Consider the following 18,754-nt stretch of genomic DNA (forward strand, 5'->3'; position numbering starts at 1 on the left):
AGAACCTAGAAACTTTTGATATTGCTCTCACTTGTAAGAACAATATTGGCAGGACTAGTGACAACAGTCCTCCAACCAATTTGTACTTGTCTTATGCCCCCCTGGACTAAGTTTTTATATAACAAAAATTAATTACAAGTAGGCATCTTAAATAAGGTTGGAGAAGCCTTTCTAATCGCATATCAACAAACCAATCACAAGGTAACAACCAACCAATTACCTTAAACTCTCTAACAACAATTTCAGAAATACTACAAACACGTACAAGGCAATACATGTTCTGTCACTTCATGTTATTTTCTACTATGGTCACTATTGAGGGGTAAATATTGTTTTGGTTCTACCCGTCTTAGTCACACCTAATGACAACACTTTCTAGGAATGGTAAGAGAGAGAGCTTTATTTCTATTGTACCTTGTCCTTCCTTATATAGACTTTCCAAAAGCCTCTCCTTTTATGACATCATGCCACATGTCCTAAACCTCCTTAATTACCACTAATACCATTCATTCTTAATATAACCTCTTCCTTCTTCATTAACCCCTTCCTTGTCCCTTTCACCTCATGGATATTTCCTTATTGGACTTGGTCCTCAGTCCCCAAGTCCCCATGTCTATGTTGGGTTTGCCTCCCCTTTGGGGAACCTTACTCTCGCTAAAGGTCATGTATCAACATTAGTCCCTGACTATTGGGTCAATTGTCAAATGACCCAGTAGTCAATTTATCCTTTTCGGGTGCGCCCTTCTTAGAAGTTAGGGATAGAAACCTCCCCCCTTTTACCGGCTTCACGATCCTGGGTGATGCTCGACCTTCCACGTCGTGCACGAACTTTTCAGTTTTTTTGTCGGTTTTTCTCCCAATTCTATAACTGCCACGTTCAAGATTTGGAATCCCCTATATATAATTATGTGACCTACTTCCTTCCTCTATGTTTTACCTTTATGATTTATTTCCGCTTTATTATAAACGCTTATACATGTGCCATGTATAGCAGTTCAGCCAGCAGTAGTTCTTCCGAGGGGGAGTCCGAAGAGTCCGAGGAAGTAATGAGCGTTGGCTTCGAAGAAACCGAATACGCGTAACAAGACGAGATTCATATACCCCATCCAGCAGATGGAAGGTCATATACAATCTCGGAATTTACCAGTACTGCTGACATGAAGCGAGCGTTGAAGCTAAGAGGGATCCGTGGTGGTAAGCGCGTCGTTCCTCTAGATGATATCTTTATCCCACTCTTCTTAAATCCTTCTGTATTGCCTTATCCGTCTGACCCTGGGTGGCTTATGCGCCCCGCATCAGAAACTTTGGATGCTTTCTCATTCAAAAAGGTACCGCGCATGGCATTCACCGCGGTGACTACGATCTCCCCACAATTGAGATTCGTTCTTCGTCTTCTACGCCCGCTATATGTCCATGTTGGACATCTTATATCCTTTCTAATCTCGATCATGTAGTGATCCTTCGTAAGGTAGGCATTGATGAGTATGAAAGGACAAATATTCCCACATCGCTATAATACGCTTAATTAACTTAAAATATAATATGTAAGGGCCGCTTCACTCATTGCCAGTTGGTTTTGAGTTGGATGCCCGCAGAGTTTAACATGGTATCAGAGCTAAGCCCCAGACCCAGACATGCGTGCGCCGGATGTAGGCCGAGTTACTGGCCGAAGTGTTTAACCGATTTTGTCACTTGTACAGCCAGGGTGTAGGCCAGCTGATGGTTTTTCCAAAAGTTGTTATAGATAGTGATAAAAGGGTTCGTTTCAGACTTGTGAAGGAAATGGAATTTTTAGATTTAAAAAAAATATATATATATACAAAAAAATATTAACAATGGGCGAGAGGTACTGGGACTAAGGATTTGGCCGAATTCACTACACAGGTTTCATTCATATATTCTTTGACAATTTAAAACTCAATAAAATTAACATGGACTCTGATTTTGCCAAGATAGATTCTCAAAACATCGATTGTAAGTCCTAACCATGATGTATCAAAACACCTAAGCTAAGCATACATCATCAAATTAAATAACAACCAATTAATTCAAATCATATTTCAATTTTAAATTAATGCAAAAGTCATAAGAAAGAATAAAATAAATTTACCCGTGTATGAAATTCACCCTCCTCCGTCGTCCCAGTGTTGGGTTTATCTCATCATGATAAAAACACGCTCAAAATATTTATTTATTGCTCAAATGGTGTTTACAATGAAGAGAAGAAGAGAAAATGGTGTAACAGCTAATGTGCGACCCACAGGAAGGGTCACAAAAGAACGATAAAAGAGCAGTGCTATTGTTGCTGTGGTTTTAAGACCCACACCTACGATCCACCCCTGTGAGTCTGTTTCACTGTTGATAAACGACTGTCCCTGCGAGTCTGTTCTTCGTGTTCTTGGTGTTCTTCATCATCAGCAGGAGCAGAAACAGTGTTTCATCAACTCTTGATTTCTCGCTCCTGAGCTCTCCTATCGACCCCAAACTCTCGACAACCTTTCTACTCAACCCCAGCAACCTATTTATAGCCAACAAACCCATCGAATCTCGCTCATTCACTCCATATAATTCTCTTTAACTCGGCAGTAAGGAAAATATTTATGGGAATATATTCTTTCCTGTTTCATCTTCTCACGCGTTTCGAAGCCTCCAAATTACCATATTTAACTCCTTCACGCTCCAACAGGCTGTGAGGGTCTTCCATGCACGCACAAAACACGTTGAATCTTCTCCAAATCACGTGAAACCCATGATATACACGAACTACCCTGTTTTCAACCCGTGAATTGTTTAGCTGATTCTAGCCAATTCTGGTCGAACCAAACGCCCACAGTGTGTTTAATAGGCCATATCACAACTATCTACCAAAAATCAGCCATTGAATCTCCTATAACACGTTCAACAATTCGATCAAAAATCTGCAGAAGTGTTCTCCATTTTCCCGCCAAAAACAAAATTCAAATGGAGAAGATGACCTCCCCCTAATCCTGTACCGGGGTGCGAATAGCAGATGCTTTTTGGGGTGACCTGGGGTGCCCCTTAGTAATTGAGGTGCCCTTTATCCAACGGTGAGAGTCTGAATAACACGTGTCCTCCGGGGCTTTTACCAACTTTTCGAGCCGAATTTTCCAAAAAATGTTTATTTTCCAAAGGTGCGTACAAACACATAAAACACCAAAATTAGTACAAACTCGAGTGCCAACAATATATAGTATTGGGATCAAATTAAACACAAAAATGTGTCTATCACCAGCGCCAATACTGGCCGAGGTGTTACCCCCTGATTTAGTCACTCACCTGTGTACACCTGTTAGCGATGGACTGGTAACTTGTACGTAGGTCCACATGTGAGGTCCAATGACTGGCCTTACACGTGAGGGGGCGTGTGAAAGGAAAAATAGTCCCACATCGCTATAATCCGCTTAATTAATTTAAATATGACATGGAAGGGTCTCTCCACTCATTTCCAATTGGTTTTGAGTTGGATGCCCGCAGAGTTTAACAATGAGGCTATCAACTCGTCTCTTAAGCGGGAAGTGGTGAGATATAAACGCGATATGACACGACTCTTCTGTCGTTGGGTATCTCCCGTTTATACCCTCTTCACTGCATGGGGAGAGGCGTCCATAGTCCTGGAGGATGTAGTCGCTCTCACATGGCTACCTATTCACGTTAGTCATTCGTATGACGAAGCGGTTGTTTTCCAAGCTCTGAATGAAGAAGACATGCAGTTATGGGCCTATCTATTTGACTGTAAAGACGACCCTCTAAATGAACTAGTGAGGAAGGATCAAATGCCAGCCAAACGGGAAAAGGAAGGACAAGCCTCTGTTGTAGGTAAGAAAGAGGCACCGTCGCCCGCGGCTAAGGAGAAGGCAAAAATGGTTAAAGAGAAGAAGTCCTCTTCAACGCGCCCAACAGGAGAGTGCTTACAAGATAGCTCTATTCGCTGTTATGAACCAGTTCACGGCTTACTGGCCCCTTCAGCTCGGGAAGGTTCCGAAATAGTTACTAAACAAAACCAACGTGCCTCATTTCCTCTTTGGGTCCAGTATTGGGATCCGCAGTTGGCGGAGGGAAATTCTTACCCCGTCGTTGGAAAGAGGAGAACCCTCGGCTGAGTTGGGTTCTTACATCTTGTTTTGGATTTTTCATGATGTGTTTGATTACATCCCTTAAGATACAATTAAAAGTGAGTTTGTGCCGATGGCAGTGTTGTTATCTCGTGGTGTCTCCTTTCCTCTCGTGCCGATGTTTTTAGGTGGCTTGTACCGTCATGTAGACCTGTATTTCCATGATGTTCATATAGTTAACTCGACTCATAAAGTTGAGACTTACATCCCGGCCTTTCATGCAAGCGTGGTCTTGGAAGCACCTCTATGAATACGCGCCTGATCCTCACATTTTAGAAGTTTATTGTGAAGAAGATGTTGAACAAGACGATGGCACGGTTAAGAGAGTTCATGTTCTTATGGCTATCCACAGACGGCTCTTTGGAATGGCAAGGGGAAGGTGCCAAAAGGTGATATAACTCAGTATATAGGCGTGGCTAAGATGTTTGTGCAGTTTCTTTATCATGACGATCAATCGGTTCCAGCGCATTATGATTTTACTTCGCCTCTTGACCATGATTTGGATTCGACGTAGTCCTTGACAGAGTCGGATTTTGATTCGGTGATGGCGGCGTTGCCTGATTATCTTTCTGGTTTTTACACAGGAAAATTTATTGATATGTCTTATAGTCCCGACCGCGCAGCTCGGCAAGTTGGGTTCGATCAGGGGGGTTCACCCAGATTTCCGCCTTGGAGTAGCTCTGAAATTAAGACATTACCGCGAGTTTTGATCGTTTTTTTTCCAAGGGGCCAACATGTCTGAGTGATCGAGGAATCAACTTTTCTTTCCGGCGGCCTATTTCTGAGCGCCCTTTGGCGGTTACTAAGGGAGATCACGAGTATCAGCTTCTCATGTGTCATCGGGCTCTAAATTTCCTTTTGTGTGATCCATCTTTTCCCTGCGATCTATCTTATGAGGATCTCCGAATACCACATGCGTCTGGCAGGTTTAAGCTTGATGATATCGTAGCCTTCGCGAATCGTCTTAGTTCAGGCATCAAAGGTCGCCCTCTGGAGCCGTTGGTGACTACCTGGGATCCTCCTGAAGGTCATGATCCCATAAGGAAGAAAAAAGGGGTGAAGCCGCTTTCTGATCGTAAGCCTCCCAGATTACATGTGCCTAAGCCAGCTGTTAGTCTCCCGGTGACGCAGGTATTTGTCGTTTATTTTACTGTGTTCCTCGTCTTTTTTTCTTTTTTTTTTTCTTTTTAATAAAGTAGTGGGAACTGCATTCTCAGGAGGCTCATCTACCCAATCCTTTGTGGTGGAAGGCCCCTTCTTACTTGATAGAGGAGTATCTGAACATGCCCGAGAGCGATTGGTCTGAGAAGAGCCTTGCCAAGAAGGCTAAACGGGAGGCGGCTAAATCGTCTTTTTCCCGCCATTTTTATTCTGTTGTTGTTTCTCCACTTTCTCTTATACAGGCTCGGCAAAGGAGTGCATCGCAACCTCCACGAGCTACCGGTGGTAGCCAAACTCCTTCATTCGTATATCTGGTGCGGGATCTTGGAGTCAACTTGTCTGAAGGAGCTGTTTGGGTAACCCCGCCCCTCCACATATCATCAGTTAAACCTATGCGGGCTGAAACTGTTCGTGCCAGGGGTGAAGGAGAATGAGTCTATGTCAAAGGTTCCCTATGCTAATGCGGTAGGTTCATTGATGTATGTTATGGTTGTACTCGTCCTGATATTGCACAAGTAGTTGGTTTAGTTAGTCGTTATATGGCTAACCCTGGGAGAGCACATTGGTATGCGGTGAAGGGAATTTTGAGATATCTTAATGGGACCTTGGATATTGGTTTAGCGTTTGAGAAGGAGCAGAATTTGAAGGTCTGTGGATTTGTTGATTCTGAATATGCGGGTGATAGAGATATGTGTAGTTCTACTTTGGGGTATTGTTTTACATTGAGTGGAGGACCTATCAGTTGGAGGTCTATGTTACAATCAATTGTAGCTTTGTCTACTAGGGAGGAAGAGTATATTGCTATGACATAGGCTGTTAAGGAAGCGTTGTGGCATCGTGGTTTAGTTGAAGACTTTGGGATTATACAACGGAGTGTTGTTGTGAACTATGATAGTCAAAGTGTTATTCATTTAGATAATAACCAAGTTTTTCATGCACGCACCAAGCATATTGATGTTCGTTATCATAAGGTACGAGAAATGGTTGATAACGGATTAGTACAACTATTCAAGGTTGATACTGAAGATAATCCAGCAGATATGTTGACGAAAGTCGTTTCGAATGTCAAGTTTGAGAAGTATCTCAGCTTGATCAATGCTGCTCGTTGTTAAGGCCCCAGGGGCATTAGAGGCTACAGTTAACTTGTGAAGATCAAGCTCTGTTTGGTGGAAACATCGGCAGGGTGGATAATTGTTATGTTGTCGATGTTTTAGGAAGAGTCTAGAATCTTCTTGAGATTTCCTTGTTTGCCTAAGTTACGGAGTTTCCTGATTTAGCTATGTTTGAGGTTTCCTAGTATAACTCATATACTTGGAACTCAAGTTTGTGGTTTCCTAGTATAACTCTTATACTTGGAACTCAAGTTTGTAACCTATATAAATAGGTGTACAAGTCCTAAGGAAACACACACAACACAGTTTAGAGATAAATTCTCACAATTAGAGAATTTAGGGTTCATAATGTTTGTTCATAGAGAATTAGTTTGGCGTTTGTGAACAACAACCTGCTGCTCATAGTTGTGTCTTTCTTGTCTCGTTTAGTGTATCTAGTTTTTGTTTTCTTTAGTTCTACATTGATCCAAATAACTATTAGTGTCTTGTGGAGGTCTTAATCCTAACAATACGATGTTGGAGCTTAGCTTGTTAGGCTTCCAACTAGTTTCTTGTAATAATATTTTTTATCCAATAATAAAATAAATTTATAATAATAATAATAATAATAAAAATCACCATGCTACCAACAAAACCCAAGTAAATACTCTGTTATTTGTTTCCCAATAAATCGCCCCCTGGTGGCATCTTTTCATAAAATCACTTTATCAGAACTTTCCAACTTACACCTGGTCCAATCTTTTCCCCTCACAAACTCCTGTTTTGGCCATTGAACCAGCCTGAACGTAGGTGCGTCGTCTTAGGTACCAGTTAAGAGTAATTTTATCCTTTTCGCTTTACACTAAGTGCCAGTTACGGAACCCATAGCTGAACGCTATGCAACTCAAAGAAATATAGATAGTGTGCCTGTCGGCTAGGCAATCCGCTGCTGTATCCCGTAATAGAAAGATGCCAATTTGGGTAATCTTCACTGGATAAGTACGAGCTTAATGGCATCTTACTGTTAGCATATATTTAATCGTTTTGCTTTACGCTAAGTGCCAGTTAAGAATAATTACTTAAACATTAGCAGCAAATCACTTCCCTTGAGAGTGACTTATAGGTTATAGCCAGCTAGCTTAAAAAGGGTTATCCTTAATTAAATCATTGTTAATTAGTACCCCCAACTTTCTATGAAACTGAGGCTGGAGTCAAGGGTTTTATTTTGATTACTTAGTGGTAATGGCAGTTTTAGAATACTAAACTAGTGGTTTTGATGCTTCTTCAATTGAGCGAAACCTTAAATCACCTCTTCATTCAAAGGATGAGGACCAACTTTGGAATTGAATAGCTCTTTTAACTTTAAGTCTACTCAAACACTCAATTAAAAACAGTTTATTTCCTTTTCGGTCTACTGATTATATTTAATTAACTCTCTTAATTAAATATTTCATTAAAAAGTTTAGACGTATGTAACAGGTATATGTGCCCAACATTAAGGCTTACACCATGTTTGTTTACTCCTGACTCATCTGAGTCGTCTGGATCTGAATCATTTGGATCTGAGTGAAATCACCTGACTCATCTGGATCTGAGTCGATATGTTTGTTTTGAGTCAGATCTGACTCATCTGACTCGGAAATAAGTGAGTCAGTGGTTTGGTCCCATGAATCAGGGGTATTTTGTTACCTGACTCAAATGAGTCCGAGTCAGGGGTTATGTCTGAGTCATAGGTCGAGTCAGATCTGACTCAAAATGGAAAAAAAACGGTCTGACTGCTGACTCGGTCCGAGTCAGGGATTGACTCAGATTCAGATGACGAGTCAGCTGCAAACAAACAAGTTCTTACTCTGAACATGACTATGTAACTTAATCCCGTTGACATCCTCTTCACTGACAAGGAGTGATACACTACTGATTATTTTTTTATCAAAATAATTCATCTTGATTAAATTCAAATTGTGCATATCAGCAAGTAATTTTTTCTACCCAAAGATTGAGATGTTGTGAAAAGAGGAATTTTACTGTGGCCTATCAGAGGTATAAGAAAACACGAGAGCACATAATAAGACTGGATTAGTAGAATTTACATGAACTATTTGTTGCCGGAAGCAGCTGCCGACTAATCATTTAGCTTCAAAGTCCAAGTCTTAGGGTCAGTCTTGGAACAGTGAATATACCGACATATGTCTTAAATGTTAACCGATAACTAGTTAAATTTAGTTGACCTGGTTTTAAAGTTATTGGTTGAGGTACACCGTACATGGTACAGTACGATCCATCATTCCTCCTGATCCAAGCTGTAATAGCTACGTTGTTTAAGATTTAAGCCACGTAGAATGAGGGTAGGTCGTTTGTGTGCGATGTCTATGCATGTGTGGGGTTGAGTGTCCGGTAAGGTTACGGCACTTCTGGTGGATGTTTGTTTTCTGCATCTTTATGATGGTGTCTGGGGGTTTTTGACTTCAAAATTTAGGGTTCTAATTAAGCCAGGCACAAGCTAAATATCTCGAAGCCAAAAAATTCAATGCAAGATTAGTGAAGGTACCTCCGAGGAATCAGATCAGGTCAAATAAGGCCGTTTCACATATGTTACAAAAAATTGGTTAAAAAGACCAAAATCAATAATTTTTGGCTGAAAAAGACATTTAGGTTTTGATACTGTTTGAATAAGCAAAAATGTTAAAATAGTCAGGATGTAAACAGTTTCGTCCTACCCATTTTCAAATATTTTTTTAATTTACATCAGGACGCATCCAGTTTCATCCTTTCTATTTTTTAAGTTTAAGCCAGGATGAATCCAGTTTCATCCTTGCTATCTTTTTTTGTCCATTTCACCCGTAATAATTTTTACTCGTCCATTAGAACCATGTTTTAAAAATATTTGGACAAATGACCCATTTACCGCAGATGTTATTGTGGTACAATGGTAAAGTTGTTGGATAATGATGCCAACGATCTGAGTTTGAAACTCGTGAGCATTGGGTTTGTAAGTTATAAACGTCTTTGATGTTTAAACTTTAGTATAATTTTTGGGCTTTCAAAAGAAAAAAAAAAGGCATTTCAGATTCAATTCGAAGCTGCTATATGTTCTTAAGTTTTGCCCCAATTTTTTTTCTTATTGGGACTTAAATATTATCAATCTAAATCCAAAATCTAGGAATGATAAATTCTGGCTTCCAAAATAAAGTAAATGAAAGAAGAAAAGATAGACTCTATCGGAACTGACGGTGGGTATCACAAGTAAGCAATGGATAAACAATGATTGAGCGACAGACAAATCATGGGAGAAAACTTAACTTGCGGGTAGTTAACCCCAACCTGGCTAAACTACTGAACTTGTGAGTGCAACAGCAGCTAAAAACTTAGAGTGGCCTCAAAGGGGATTGCAATGGCCATCTAGTGGGGGGGCATTAGCCTGTGTGCATAGACAATTTTCTGCATAAATAAACAAAATGCAAGTTGGAATCCGGGTAATGTAAGTTCAGTTAGGGACCATTTCTTATGCGCGTTGACATATATGATTGGGTAGTAGTATAATTATCCATGCTATACAGGTAGTACTGTATGTAGAATTTAAGGAGAAGAAAACAAATCAACAAATGATAAAAGAGAATGAAGTTTCCCTACAGCAATCAGGAAAATGCTCGGAACCAAAAACCAAAAAGAGTCGGATAAGCTTCTAATTTGAGGTAGGGACTAGGAGGGACTTTACAACTATACCAAAATGTACACTAGCTTAAGTGGTGGGACGAGTTATAAAAAGTCAGCATATGTCGTTATACTAGAATTAGTCTTTGTAGTATTACCTTTTAATCTTTAATTCATAGTATATAAAACCGAAAACTAGTTAAAGAGATTTCTGTGTGTTTGCTGTTTTCCGTCCCTACCATGCCCCAACATTTCCCCTATAAATACTTAATTGAATTCCCTCTCTTTTCATTCATTCATCAACAACAACAACATCCTCTCATCCCTTTCTCTTAAGCTTTTTTTCACTTCCCATCAATTCATTTGCTTCCCACGTTTCTAATTTCAAAAAAAATGGGGTGTAAAGTTATGGAAACAAAACCAGAGGTTGATATTTCATCAAAAAGTATGATGAAGAAGTATAACAAAGGAGTTAGACATTTATCTGAAAACGGAATTTCTAAAGTTCCTAAGAAATACATATTTCCAGCTTCTCAGAGAAACAAAGATCAACTAGTGCCCAGTTTATCTGGTTTGAATGTGAAGCTTCCTATCATTGATTTTGCTGAATTACAAGGTCCTAATCGACTCAAAGTTCTTGATTCTCTTACCAAAGCTTGTGAGGATTATGGGTTTTTTCAGGTACAGCTCGACTAAACTCTCGGCTTATTCGTATACTCACTTAATTTGGATGAAGTAAGTTGTTAATTGTTGGATTAAGTATTAATGGGTTTGATTAATGTTAATTTGCAGGTGATAAACCATGGCATTTCTACTGATACAATTAGAGATATGATCGACGTAAGTCGAAGATTCTTCCAGCAATCTATGGAAGAAAGATCAAAGTTTATGACGACTGATGTTCGAGCACCGGTTCGTTACGGAACTAGTTTCAATCAAAGTCAAGATAGTGTGTTCTGCTGGAGAGATTTCTTGAAACTTAATTGTCATTCCATGGATGAATCTCTTCCTCATTGGCCTACTTCTCCTGCAGATTTCAGGTATGTTGATTACATCATTAATCCAGGTTTAGTAATCACTAATTGATGATCATTACGAATCTGAATGCTAATAGTGATTTCTTTTGTTAACAGGGATTCCATATTCGAGTACGCCAAAGAAAACAGGTTCTTGTTTCTCAACATCATGGAAGCCATTACAGAGAGCCTAGGAATAGTTCCCAAGACAACCGGAAACGACAACAGTGATGCATTAAAGGATTTCATATCAAAAGAATTCGAAGACGGAAGCCATATGATGGTTGTCAACTGTTACCCATCTTGTCCACAACCGGAGCTAACACTCGGTATGCCACCACATTCTGATTACGGATTTCTTACTCTTCTCCTTCAAGACGAAGTCGAAGGACTTCAAATACAACATGAAGGACAATGGCTAACCGTCGAACCAATCCCAAATTCTTTTGTCGTCAATGTTGGTGATCATCTTGAGATATTCAGCAATGGAAGGTACAAGAGTGTATTACATAGAGTATTAGTGAACGCAATCAAATCCAGAACATCAGTAGCTTCACTGCATAGTATGCCAATCATGAATATGGTGAGACCGTCACCAACACTCATCAATGAAGACAATCCAAGGCGTTATTTGGACACAAATTTTGCTACTTTTCTTGATTTTATTACTACTTTCGAGCTTAAAGAGAAAAATTTTCTTGATTCAAGAAAATGTTGACCTTTTTGATATTACTATTTGTATAGGAATCAATAGAAGTCAAAGTATATAGTTGTAAGAGTTCTTTTGCACCTTGAATTAATAGCCAAGGAAAGTCAAAACAAAATTTATAAATATAGCAGCGTACTTGGTCTCTTTATAGTATTATTTTCTTCTCTCACCGAGTGCATTTAAAATCCATGTGCAAGTGTGACTAGAAAAAAAGAAGAAAAAAAGAGACTAAGTATTCACCAGACTGCTGCCATGGGGAATTACCAATTTAACGGTAGGTAATCAAAAGAGAATACATAAAAGAGAATCAACAGTAGGTAATCAAAAGAGAATACATAAAAGAGAATCAACAGTAGTTAATCAAAAGAGACTAAGTATTTACCAGCATCTCATCCTGCATTAGCCAGTTTGCCAGTTGAAAAGTTAATTTCTCCATAATCATGGTCTAATGGATTCAGAAGAAAGATAACTACCCTTGTACATAGGCATAGCAGCCTGCGGTCAAATATTTTATGTTTTCATCGATCCAAAGCATCATTTATGCGACTTTGGACCTTCTTCCAGTTCCACAGTGTTGGGCTTCAATTGATTAATTAGTTCGAGAAAAACAAAAAACTTGAATCACTGATTTGTTTATTATTTAAAAATTAGTTTTAAAACAATACAAAACATAGAAAATGATGAATGAGCTGTGTGCATTATAAACCCAGCTAGTCCCACAGAAAAGCCGTCAACAACTAAATTGGACCTGAATGTTATCCATAGACAGTAGGCTTCCCTATTTGGGGAGATTTTCCACTTTCCACTACTCATGAAGGTGCATAATTTTCGTAATATCAGGGCGGGATTAGAGAAAATTAGTTTATTATAATGCAAATTTTCACGTGCATTAATTTATACGGTCTCTTTACTCTTTAGCCTCCTCCAAAGTCCAACAGGTTCATCTGGAAATGCGTCATCGTCCTGTAGCAGCTCACGAGGTGAATGCATGTGTAAGTGCTGCAACCCATAACTTTGCAAAAGAAACAGAAAGTGAATGCAAAATGGGGACAATATCTCTAAGCAGCCGATTAATTTCAATGGTTACTGAGTTGTCGATCAAGTCGTACTAGACGGGGCACTCTTTGAAATCGAAAACACCACCGAATTTGCAGTAGTTGTTTGGTGAAACTAATAACTGGAGTTCGACCAGTGGCCTACTGAGTTAATCCCCGTCAATTTCCGCAGCAAGTGAAATAAATATTACAAGTGTGATGCGAGAGAAAATCCCAAAAAATCGCCGCAACTCATAACAAAAATAACCCACTCTTTGCAAGTTCCAATGGGTCCAGGGGCCGTGAAGTGCGGTGATATTCACGGTGAAACGTAGCATCACTGTTTAGAAAACCTTTATTGTGAAAGTATAAAAGGATGACAGTAAAGTATGATTTCAGTCTAGGAATCGATGACACGAAACTAGTTCAAACTTTAAGCATTAATCACTTATGAGTCAAAGAGGATTAGCAAGCTAGACAGCTTTTGAGCATTGTCCTAAAAGTTTATTCGTCCACTGATGTTGACCTTTTTAATTATGTTTAAGGGTCTCTTTTAGCCAAATTTGAGGGTCAATTAACATCATTTAATTAATGATCAAGCCATTTTAAAAGTGATTCATCAAGAAGACCAAAGGGTGATGATATTACAGATAACATTAAAAAGTCGAAAAGTGTTTCTCTTTGTGCCCTTAAGTTTAATTACCATTTTAGTTCGGAACTCGTAATTGAATCAGTCAAGTTGCAGAGTTAACTCAGCATAACCGATTCAAACGATTTGAAATCGGGAACACCATTCAAAGTCCAACGTCACATGTATGGGGTGGGAAGTGGCATACGATCGTCCAAAGAAATTTGTAACAAGACTGTGGTAACGGTAAGATTAAGACCCAAAAGGCGTTTGGTAAATTTTTCTTAATGTGGTTTCCGGCCTAAGCACTTCCATCTTACTAGCTTGTCACCCCATTTTAGAGATAAGAAGCTTGTATTGCTGAATAGCCCATAAATAAAACCTGTGAAAATGCTTTTCTTCTCCTTGCCAGTAATCCAGATCTAGTGGTGATCCTCCTTACAACATGGCCTATATATAGCGGTATCCTGACACATAGGTGAGGAAGAATAAGCGGAGAGAAACGATCAGTGGAATTTGTGACTTGTGTTTATCATATAACTATGCAGTGTATGAAGAAGAAAGGACAAATATGCAACACAGTGTATCAACTTAACTTATTAGGCTTGGCTTCCTTGCCTTTGTCCCTAGCGCTCACTAGATGTCTCTGTATTATTAGGGGTGTCTTATTCTTTCTCCCGCCAAGATAGAAAAAGAGAAGAAAAAACACACTCTAAAGATATATAGATCTTTTCTCGTTTTGAAGCTACGCCAGTCCATTCTTCCTCAAGTAGAGAACAACGAAACGATTTTTGTTTTTTTGTGTTTGGTACTCGCGAACAACCTTGTCAATTGGGTTTCGTAGACTATTTTTGTACATTTTCACCCCTGGCCTGGTACATCCTCTTCATTATTTGCTTTTACACTGTCGATTCTTTTATCCCCTTGTACTTTCAATCCCCGCACTCTTCAAAATTCTGATACAACACAGCTAGTTTCATCTATGGTTGCTTGGCAACTGTGCAATGTGCATCACCATGGCAACTTCTGGTTCAATTTTTATGTTTTATCCTCTTACCTTTCTTTGATTGTCAAAACCCTTTACCACTTCGGGAAGCTTTGTGGGCGTTACCCTTTCTTTTTGATCATCCTAGGCTATTGTTGTCTCCAGCAGATTCTGCCAAAATCCGATCACGATCAACTGCAGAACTAGCGGTGATGATTGGTACTCGTTTAGGGAAGTCGGTGGAGTTGTGTAGGAAAGAATTTCCTAATCCAACTTGGTTTTCTTTTGGTGTGTTTCCCAAGGAATGTCACCTCACCTGTATAAGTAGGCCTCTAAGGGTGAGAATGATCTTGTAATCTTGGCGCAAAGCTATGACAAAATTTTGGTGCAGGGAAGGTATGCGAAATTTTTGGGAGCAGCAAAGGTATGAGAAATACTCTGCGGCCGTGAACTCTTGTATGTTCATGTCTGTTTTTTTGTTACTGCTTTAACTTCATACTTCTTCTTCCCGTCTTTCACAATCGGAGCACTTTCTCTACTGTGATCGGATGTTAATGTTGGTGTCTTGCAACAATAGAAGAAACGTCAGATGTATCAAACAATAAATATAAAGAACCGTATCAAACAACTCTACCACGAACAAATTGATGAGGGCAGAATCACAGGTTCAACAAGCTGTCCTTAACATATTAGTTCGCAGGTATACTCTGAAGTAATGCTAAACCCCAACGTGCGAAGATGTGTTCAGCATAACATTGTCCGATATAACTTGAGTTATCACAACGCAAGTTACCCACTCTTTTACTCAGCAACAGGGATGGAAGTGAAACGCCGCACAAAAAAAATAATAAGAAGAAAAGTAGACCTAAAAAAAACTCTTTAACTCAGCAACAGGGATGGAAGTAAAACGCCGCACAAAAAAAAATAATAAGAAGAAAAGTAGACCTAAAAAGAATTCGCCACTTGGTGCATGGTATACGCGCATGGGCATGGGTCAAAACATGTATTTTTCATCACGAACGCTCCACCCACATTGTTTTACAACATATCCATGAGCACATGATTATATAGTGGAGCACCTCTTTAGTTTTCCACAATGTGGGACTAAAGATTCCATTTCATTCACTCAAAAATGAATGAGTATCCTTAGACCCTTAGGTCATGAGATCAAACCACACCAAGACCAAAATCCATTTATTAAATAAATCATTTTCTCGGACAGTTAATACATTCCCATGATCTTCCTGAGCGTATCTAGTTTCTATTGATACAATGTTGCTAGCTGTTGTTTGGTACTTCCTTAAACAATCCATGCATTAGTAAGCGCAATTGCCGAAGTTCTTTAACTAATGAAACTTAAGCAACTGCACTTGCTTATGGATAGCTTAAGAAGATGAAATCAAGAGAAAACCAACAGCAGCAGCAACAACAACACTGTGTTGAAACAAGAATCGCTGATGAAGATGAACAGAATGTATTGATATTTGATCTTGGTGGAGGGACATTGAGTGTTGCGGTTGTCAATATCAAAGATGGATGGAAGAAGTATAAAGTTAAATCTGTAGCAGGTAATACTCATCTCGGGGGAAAAGATGTCGATGATTAACTCAATCTGCTGCTGCGGATAAAAATCATAGACGATTGGCAAACACAAGTGCATTGAGCGACTAGCTCCATAAAATGGAGAATCCATAACAGGAGGTGGAGGAGGAAAGTAAGAAAAACAAGCTGCGGGGGAAAACTAAAGTGTGGTTTTTTGTTTCTCAACATATGTTACGAGTAGTGCCCGGTGATTTTGTTAAGCGTTTCAGCCCTAGTAAAGTGAAAAGGCTAAAGGAGGCAGTGGCATATGCAGAGTTATGGTGGAAGAATAATGAACTGCCGGAAGTAAGAACTTTTTCACGCATATTGGAGGAACTGCAGAGGGCATATTTTCTTATTCTACACAATCGGGAGAATAAGAATATGTGAGAAAATTTGGACAATTTGCCCTCTGCTTAGTTTTCCTAAAGTAGACACATGCTGCAGAGTTCTAGACATAATTCAATTTTCTGTTTGAATCCTTCGTTTAGTAGCTAGACATTGTTACTAGTGTACTGGGTCGATGATACGAATTGGCCATTTGATCTTCTACGTATACAAAAATGATTGGGACATAAGATTATGCAAATATGATCTGTAAGCTAAATAATTGAAATATGCATATCCTTGATCTTGGGGTGACCCTCCAGGCCTCCTGGATTTCGGCCGGGACAATGGTTTTCATGAAATAAATTAGTTAACTTACAGATCATTTTTGCATAATCTTATGTCTCAATCATACATGTAGCAGTAATACAATTAGCTACCAAAAAGTCAAGATAAAAACCAACTTTTAGTAAATATTGAAACAATTTGATTTCCTTCCATGAGTTCATTCATCGTCATTCGTCCACACCTGGCCTGGTCTCAATCTGAATAACAAATTTGATTTCCTTCCATGAGTTCCTGCCAAAAGTCTACTCTTTAAGCAACCTTATTGAATTTGATACTAGTTCATTTTGTTTGTCAGAAAGAAAAAAGATACTGCATGAAAATATTCAGGGCCAGTCTCATTCATAAGAAAACTTCAGAAGAAAAAAAGAATATACAGAATTTTCATACCTATGTATAGAACAAAAATTGTGACCCCTTGCATATTTGGCCTTAGCACCAAGTTATTTGGTCAGGCAGTATATGTTGAAAAAAGACCATGCGTGAAGAAAATTGTGACCCCTTGATAGTTTTTACATGCATGAAGAAAATTCAAGTTATATTTTTGGGATTTGTTCACACCAAGTGCACAAAGACAATGTCTTCAGTATCCATCAGAGTTAGTTTCAGTCAATTCTAGCTCACCAGATTCAGTCAATTCTAAATAAAAAAAAAATCTTACTAAAAAATGTCAACATGTAATATGATACTGTCGAGCTGCCTGACAAAAAACAGGATGTTATCAGTCATATATACACATTAACAAGGGCCTAGTTGCGGGCATTAGAGTATCCCATATATTCTCGAGAATCTTGACTCTTGACCTCTGGATCTCATTGACAAAGTCACTTATAGATTTACTTAATTTTTTTATTAATCGTAACCTTAAATCACCTCTTCATGATAAACCCTGAAAGAATCACCTCTTTGTTCACTTTTAAGTCTTTGAATAGTTCTTCTTTTAAGTCAAAGTTTATTTCCTAAAATAAACATACATTTCCTTTCCGGTCTAACAGTTCATTAGTTAATCATGGCCCTTAATCATTTAAGTTTTCGGCCTAATAGTTCATTACTTAATCATTTAAGTACTACATGGTTATTAGCGCCCAACAGCGAGGCCACATTTTCATTGAACATGACCGTGAATTAACAGTAATCGTTGGCATCCCCGCTGTATGTATTTTCAAAGCTCAAATTAAGACTATGAGTTGACAGATCTAAATTCTTGTTATCAAAATCTCAAAGTACAAATCCGACTTCTTCTTTTTTTTTGGGAAAAGGAGGAATAACGTCATTCATTGATGAGAATCTCTGACTCCTCTTTATAGAGAGCACTAGAGTGAATTACATTTACATTACAAGCTTGAAATTCAAGGTTGCTCAAAGGTCCTTTAAGGGTTTCATTAAACCTCAAGTGGTTTGTAGCTAATCTGTTGTAGTAAGCAATAGAGTCGGTTACATTTGCTTTCCACAATTGAAATTGAAGATTGTGTAAAAGAACTCTAAGATTTTCACCTGACCAAGAGTTGTTCATAACTAATCTATTACAATAGGTATATATGAGCTGCCTCTATTATTTGAAATCTACTTTTCAAAATAATTGGTGGACTTTGAAGTTTATACGGTTTGAAGCTTTAAAATCAAAGTCCTCACTAATATTGTATCTTTTGTAAAAGGATAGGTTCCGGATCACTTTAAAAGATGATGTTGTGTCCATTCTATTATGTTGCCCATTGAAAAGCAGTTTCAGCCTCTCTCAATTCCAGCTCTTCTCTGGTTCTACAATCTGCATTGTATCCTCTTGCTTCTTTTGTGATCCCTGCGTAATCATTAAGAGTCAGACCAAGAGCTAGTAATTGGCTCAAACATAGTTATAGCAACATTAATTCTGACAGCTATGTGCACCTTATCAATATCAGGTTCTTCATAAGTGATTTCAAGTTCTCAACATTCATTGGATTATAATAAAGTGTTTGCATAATGTGATAATCAGTTGCATTTGTATTCATGAAGCTATTCATAAACTTGACTATCATCCAAGCAGTTTGCACACTATTTTGCTTCAGTTTTCTAAAAACAAAGTCACATCTTGCTTTCCAAATTAAACATGCCAA

At 38.7% G+C, this 18,754-nt stretch overlaps 1 protein-coding gene across 1 annotated transcript; it reads left to right on the forward strand.

The window, feature by feature from the left end:
• Positions 1 to 10,345: 10,345 nt before the first annotated feature.
• Positions 10,346 to 11,876, forward strand: LOC113339041 (protein DMR6-LIKE OXYGENASE 2-like). Its single transcript, XM_026584441.1, has 3 exons — positions 10,346 to 10,717; positions 10,829 to 11,076; positions 11,170 to 11,876. The coding sequence occupies exons 1-3, from the start codon at positions 10,430 to 10,432 to the stop codon at positions 11,768 to 11,770; spliced, it is 1,137 nt and encodes a 378-aa protein (XP_026440226.1). The 5' UTR covers positions 10,346 to 10,429; the 3' UTR covers positions 11,771 to 11,876.
• The last annotated feature ends 6,878 nt before the right edge of the window (positions 11,877 to 18,754 follow it).

This window comes from Papaver somniferum, unplaced genomic scaffold, assembly GCF_003573695.1.
Source record: "Papaver somniferum cultivar HN1 unplaced genomic scaffold, ASM357369v1 unplaced-scaffold_19, whole genome shotgun sequence".
Taxonomy (NCBI): Eukaryota; Viridiplantae; Streptophyta; class Magnoliopsida; order Ranunculales; family Papaveraceae; genus Papaver; species Papaver somniferum.

Bases quoted from the DNA above. Each gene is read 5' to 3' on its own strand.
- LOC113339041 (XM_026584441.1), top strand. From the start codon at position 10,430: ATGGGGTGTAAAGTTATGGAAACAAAACCAGAGGTTGATATTTCATCA. The intron at 10,718-10,828 runs GTACAGCTCGAC...GTTAATTTGCAG, and splicing joins AGGATTATGGGTTTTTTCAG to GTGATAAACCATGGCATTTC. The intron at 11,077-11,169 runs GTATGTTGATTA...TTTTGTTAACAG, and splicing joins ACTTCTCCTGCAGATTTCAG to GGATTCCATATTCGAGTACG.